This window comes from Siphateles boraxobius, unplaced genomic scaffold (assembly GCF_051911475.1).
Source record: "Siphateles boraxobius isolate OS27281-9 unplaced genomic scaffold, OSU_SipBor_1 43, whole genome shotgun sequence".
NCBI lineage: Eukaryota > Metazoa > Chordata > Actinopteri > Cypriniformes > Leuciscidae > Siphateles > Siphateles boraxobius.
The window spans coordinates 4684522-4691389 of record NW_027509064.1 but is presented as its reverse complement, the minus strand read 5'-3'; the positions used below and the strand labels follow the sequence as shown (position 1 = coordinate 4691389).

The window sequence follows — 6868 nt, the reverse complement described above, 5'->3', positions numbered from 1 at the left end:
TTAAAAGAAATATCAAAGGGTATAATGGCATAGTATAATGCCTAGTCTAACAATCATTACACACAAACACACACACACACACACACAATAACAGTAATAACAGTAAATACTGTGTTTGCAGTAATGACATATTGGGGGAACATTTTTAAATGTCATGAAGAAAAAATAAGATATTCTCCTAATATAGCAGGCTTTATTTTCTTTATGCAAAATCTTTTTTTAGTTTCCTTGTGATTTTGGGTGAAAATGTTTCACTTGTACATCTGAATGGATCTGATTGGTGTATAATCTAGAAAAACAAACCTGAGGTCAAATTGGGCCCTCAGTGTTCTAGATCGAATCTAACCTCCATTACTATAATCTAGAACACAGAAATCCTGTTAGAGGTCTGTTAGCTCTTCTCCACTGTCGCATTGAACTGTGGATTTAGTTTCAGACACATCGAATCCTGATGTAATCGTAGACTCTGGTCTGGACACCAAATCCGTTTCCATGGCTCCTGTGCGTAAATGAAATCCCCTCTCTGTTTCGACTCTTAAGGAAAAATCACTGAACTCCCCTCTTATACCTATTTCTCTCTTCTCACATTTTTTTCTTTTCTCTCCCCCTTTCACACTCTCTCGGTCTTTGGAAGTATTGCCAAGAGCAGCAGGTAGCCAAGTGTCTTGAGCTCTTTGGAGACTCTTCAGATGGGCTGCTGTGTGTGTGAGGAGTGTGTGGCCCCTGCTGGCACCGGCTAGAGTTGATCAGATTAGAAAGCCTGTGTGAAGTGTGACGTTCTTACCGAAGGCTTTCCTGTCTTCAAAGACGTGAACTAGGGGATCAGAAGCACATTTGACTGTTTTAATAGTCACCGCAGCCCAGTAGTTCCCATTTCCTGTTTATAATCCCTAAAGATGATGGCATTCCACGGGGTTTATATTTTTATAAAACATACATTCATTCATTCACTGAAATCCTGTCTATAGTTACAATATGTAAAATGTTAAAATTCACATGCTACTTTCCACAAATAGGGGACAAGGCTATTGTCTTGTTTACAAGGCTAATTTGTGTGGATTTTTAGATAAAAATAATATTATATTTATAACAATTTATTACAGGCTTGTGAATTTGGCTTGTTTGGGACCAATTGTTGACTTGTAATTATTGATAAACTTTTATTTCTCATACATTTTTGAAAATGGCTTGATTACTATGAGGTTTGAATGGTTGAGCTTGACAAATATAGTCAATGGCAACACTATTCTCTATAAAAGTTTACTTTTCCAAATGATTGGGATGTCACAGTTACAATTAATGTTCCCCTTTTTGTAATGGGGGAATCATTAGGTAAAATGTGTGACGCAGCTACAAAGTATGCTTCTAATAAAAAATTAAAAAATAAACAAAAGGTTTTCATGTTTGTTAGATAATAAGTTTTCCCTACAAAAACATTGGATTTGTGCTGTGCCTTTAAAAAGCAGTGAGACATTATAGGCTTCCCTATATGGAAAGTGCCACTTAAATATTTGATAGTTTTTTGTTATTAGAACAGTTTTGTTAGCAGATTCCATGTTTCTGTTATTGGCTATAATTGACTAATTTACAACTTATCTATATATGCATAAAAAGGAGCTGCAAATGTTTTCCTTTCAGCGCTGCTACCTACATTACCTTTGCACAATTACTAACAAGTAGACTTTTAATACTCAAGAAACTGTCACCTCAAACCTTCTTCAGCTGCAGGTGTGTGTGTGTGTGTGTGTGTGTGTGTGTGTGTGTGTGTGTGTGTGTGTGTGTGTGTGTGTGTGTGTGTGTGTGTGTGTGTGTGTGTGTGTGTGTGTGTGTGTGTGTGTGTGTGTGTGTGTGTGTGTGTGTGTGTGTGTGTGTGTGTGTGTGTTTATTTAGCATGTTCTGCACTGTAAAAAATTGATTGCTGTGATTATAACCACTTTAAGTTAACTCTGAGTCTGTGACCTAGAAAACTAATGGCAAAAGCCAATACCCTGTCATCAAAAACCAATGGAAACATCATCTTCTAAATCAGTCAAATCATTTTCAAAGTTCCCAGTTTTGTATTATCATCACATTTCAAACAGATTCTGCCAACAACATAAGTTATGATATTTAATGTCCATGCATCATTGATTTCAATAAAATATGTTTACTTCTACAATGTTTTTTTATCTTTCTAAGTGCAAAGCGGCATTTGTCTCTATAAAACTGTTTCAATAGCAGCATGATGAAAGACATAATTAATAAACAATAAGTTTAAACCGTTCATCTAAGTATTGTAGTTCATTACACTGTTCATGGTTTCTGAACAACTATTATGCATAATATTTTACAACAAGCACTGCCTTATTCAATAACAATTTAGAGACTATATGAGTTCTATTTGAATTTTTTTTTATATAATTCAAAAAAAGTGGACAACAAGGTTTTGACTCAGGATATACAGTATAGCATGACTTAAGATACATGCATGCATTTTCAGAATGTTTCAAATGTTATTTTTTGTGTGCTCCTTTGCACCGTTGCCCTGGAAACATTTAATTTCGCTGGAGAACAAATGACTGACTCAGCAGGCAAAAGAACAATGTGCTGAATATTGTCCCCCTGCACTTCAACAAACCCCCGCCGAGTTCAAAGGATGAGGAGTCCTGTAGAGTGGGATATAACATCAATGTTCCCAACTTCACCATGCAAAAACATTGAACTAGATTAATCTTCAGAAAACCTGAAGCCAAATACACTGACCCGAAGAAGCTCTATAGTGCTTTTCATCCAGTCAGTATTCAAAGGCCCCTGCATAAGCTACAATAATAAAAGGAACAAAGACTGTCATATATGCAAATAATGAATCACAATTAATTTCAAGATTTTTTAGGGTTAAAGAAATCAAAACACACATATAACTGTTTTTTCTTGGTCTTGCAAAACATGCTGAATTTGTTGCTTTGGATATACAACTTTAAAATACAAGTTATAATCCTCAGTCAACCTACAACTTGTTTTGTATTTTAAAGGAATCGTGTTATAAAAAATACAATTTATGTTTTGTTTGGGAAAATTTGTGTGTATGAAACATGCCAAATTGTGCCGACATAATTGGCCAGGCTGTGATGCAAATAAATTATTTTTTTATATTGAAATAAAACTTAGCTGTAGTAAAAAAAAGCTTTAGTTTGCCACTTTTTGCCCCAAAATTTTGTCAGATAAATATACCAGGTTTAGTGTTTTATTCTTCCCTCATTAAATATATACATATATATATATATATGGTTTAATCGATCTTATAGGATCATTAAAAACAAATCCTCATGCCAATCCCCCACAGACATCACTTTTGGCTGCATGGTATATTATGGGGAAATAATATTTGGGTACCCTTTGAAAGAGTACCCACCCCCTAATTGAGAACATCTGCTCTGGTGTAGCATTTATAACTTTGTCAAGAACATGAAGCCACAAAAACCTTTGCAGAACCTACAAGGAACTTTTGAACAGTTTTAAGTGTGTATTGGCATTAGCAAATTGGAGACCTTGAGCTATAGTAGCTAAGTTAAGTGAAAGATCAACTAAACTGAGAGATCTTGGAATGTCGTAATATTTTGATGAGCTTTAATCACTATTAATTAGGCCTATCAATCACTCGGATGAGTGTGAGATGTGAGTGATCTTAGTATCGGTCTATATGGTGAAGCGGAGGGGGAGAGGTGTGAGTCCAAAGCTCCTCCCTGCTGATTGTTGAGAGTATAGTGATTCAGTCCCATTGTTTGAGAGAAGCGGATCAAACGCCCCACACAGAGAACCTCTTTTTCTCATGGAAATAAAGTGCCTGCCTCTCATTCATACATGAGTTTCTCTAATGCAAAGAAGTCGAGCACGCAGGGAGACTACACACACACTACTGAATGAAGTTAAGAGCAAGCGGGACTTGGAGAGCGACTTTGGAGAAGGGGATCCCTGGACGCGCTCACACGCTAAATGAGGGCATTTCTTTAGTGAGATTGATGAGGTTTTGCTGATATTTCACCATGTTTGCCCTTGGACGATGCGCGCTTGTTTTCGGGCTGCTGTGCGCTGCGCTCTCCGCGGGCGCATCGGTGTGTCCAGCCGGCTGCGAGTGTTCAGAACCCGCGCTCACGGTCAAATGCGTTTCTAAAGATCTGCGGGACATACCGACCGGCATACCGAGCTACACCAGAAACCTCTTCATCGTCGGAAACCACATCACTCAAATCGGACCCGAATCTTTCCAGGGACTGAACAACGTGACAAATTTATCACTGTCTAACAACAGGTAAAGTCAATCATCTAATTCATCTTGACCCTTAAAATGCCATATGTTAACCACTGTTACTGTAAAGTCATGGTGAATTTATATGGGATCTCCTTCAAACTGTGTAAGGAGCATATTTCTGTCATTTTAATTTCTTATTTTAAAGACCGTAAATACTAAATCTAAGTTAAATGTTTCTGTATTTTGGTAGAAACTGTGCTTAACAATGGTACTTTTTTCAAAAGAGAAAGCTCAAATAGAAGCTCTATGTTTAATGTGTGTACAGGTTTCATAGACCCTCAGATAATTTTAGCTTGTGATTTATTTTATAAATTAACTATATTCTATACATTGTGCTGAAGAATGTTTGTAAAACAGTTTAATGAAGTAGGATCTTATTATTCAAGGATGTGACCACAGGATCAGATGTGAACACTCCATCATCATAACATTGTTTTATTCAGAAAGTTCCCCGAAAGAGGGTTTAATAGTGTTAACAAAAAAATGTTTTATCTCCTGTTTGTGTTATCTCCTTTTAAATATGCTTATCAATTTATATGCATTTTCATTAAAAAGTAGTGTTGCCATTCTTGCTATGAAAATAGCCTAAACTGACATGGATTAAAACAAATTATTGGCCTTGACAATCATGGACCCATGAGGAACCGTTGCATTACACAAAAGGTTCTTTATAGAGGAAAAAGTCTAGATTATTAAATTTAGATTATTAAAATGTTATTGACACACACAAAAAAAACACTGAAAGGTTCTTTGGGAAACCCAAAATGCTTATTCAAAGGCATCACTACATAAACCCCCTTCTGGAACTTTTATTTTCAAGAGTGTAGAGTAAAATTGTTAATTTTTCTCTGTCCAGGATCTCTGAGGTGAAGTCTCACACATTTACTAGTCTGCGTAGCCTCAAATCGCTGGACCTCAGCAACAACCAGCTGGCCATCATCCATCCTGAGGCGTTCACTGTCCAGAGCCGTATGCTGAGGGATCTCAACCTCAGTCGGGCTCTCTACAACCACTCGTCTGTCATCGATTTGGCCACCTCTCTTCGCTGGAGTACTTTGAGTGACCTGTTGGGGCTGGACCTGTCCAGTAATGGCCTTGTCTACTTGCCCCCTGGCATCTTTTGTCATCTTGTCGGCCTGCAGCGCCTTCAGCTTTCCAACAACTCTATAGTGTCCATACATAACGGCACATTCACAGGACTGGATCACCTCCAGGAACTCGATCTCACCCATAATGCCCTCAGGACTTTGCGTGAAGAGGCTTTAAAGGAGATGGATCAGTTGCGTTCGGTTAGGCTTCACTTGGCGGAGAATCCTTACACCTGCACATGTGACATCGAGCCTTTTGCCGCCTGGCTGAACGGCTCACAAGTGCGTGTAGAGGACGTTGAGCGCCTGACTTGTGCGTTCCCCATCGCATTGCAGAACACATCACTATTGACTGTGGGTGAACTGAAATTGGGTTGCCATAAGGTTGGAGAGGGCGACAACCTAGCACTGCAGACCTCCTACGTATTCCTGGGTCTCGTGCTAGGATTTGTTGGTCTAATGTTTCTCTTTGTGCTCTACCTGAACCGTAAAGGTATTAAGAAGCGCATCAATGACATGCGTGATGCATGCCGGGAAGTCTGGGAAGGGTATCACTACCGATATGAGATCGATTCAGATCCCAGATTGTCACAATTTTCTACAACAGCTGATGTGTGATTGGACATGAACTCTTCCAAAACCAAGCTCCTTTAATGAACTTGTTTTCTATTGCATTTATACTTGGAAAATGCTCGTATGTGTTGCGAACATGTAGACATATTTAAGTAGGCACATTTTCTTGTGAAAAGCATGTAATGCCTGTCTTGTCAAAGCCTTTATAACAAGCACACCTCCCCCTCAAGTCTGCACAGAATTTGCATTTGCTTCTCAATCGCATTTGTAGAGTTGGCTTTTGCTTCTCAATCATCATGGGATGTTTGAGGATTAGCCCAATAAAGAGGCAGAAGCCATAAAGTAACTCTGACCACACACACACACCCCACACCAATCTCCATTGTCCTGTACTGGTATATTGCCCACCTCTAAAGTGCTCAAGTGCCTTGTTTATTGGATTTAAGGGGCTGACCAGCTTCAAAAAGGGACTATATATATATGAGAGAGAGATAAATGCATACTGTACAGTTTGTGAAGTTTTGAAGACTGTTTTATTGCATGTTTGTGCAGCCCTGTTTTAATGGAAGTGTGCGCCGTAGTGTCGGACCCTGAGCAACAGAATTAGCAACCTTCTATGGTCCTTTCTGTCCCTCTATCCACAGGGAGTCTGCGAAGAATGTGCCGGATTTTCTCTCCAAAAGCATTCCAGAAGGAGGATAAGCTCTAGAAGGAGGATCTTTTGAAGAAAGAGAGCCAGTTTGCAAAAATCTCCGGCTGCTTTTTTTTTTTTTTTTTTTTTTTTAAAAGAGACGTTTTGCTTTGTTTTTTATTCCACTCATTTTTATTGTCAGAATGATGAGAACCAGCCTTTATGAGGGCCGCTGAGCGAGACCCCTCCTCCGTGAAGCCTGTTCGCTCTTTGAAGACTCAGTCTGGC

General features: G+C 38.7%; 1 protein-coding gene across 1 annotated transcript; it reads left to right on the top strand.

The window, feature by feature from the left end:
• Positions 1-3763: 3763 nt before the first annotated feature.
• On the top strand, positions 3764-6322 carry tpbg1b (trophoblast glycoprotein 1b). The gene is made up of 2 exons (XM_077200154.1): positions 3764-4288; positions 5145-6322. The coding sequence occupies exons 1-2, from the start codon at positions 4023-4025 to the stop codon at positions 5992-5994; spliced, it is 1116 nt and encodes a 371-aa protein (XP_077056269.1). The 5' UTR covers positions 3764-4022; the 3' UTR covers positions 5995-6322.
• Positions 6323-6868: the final 546 nt, after the last annotated feature.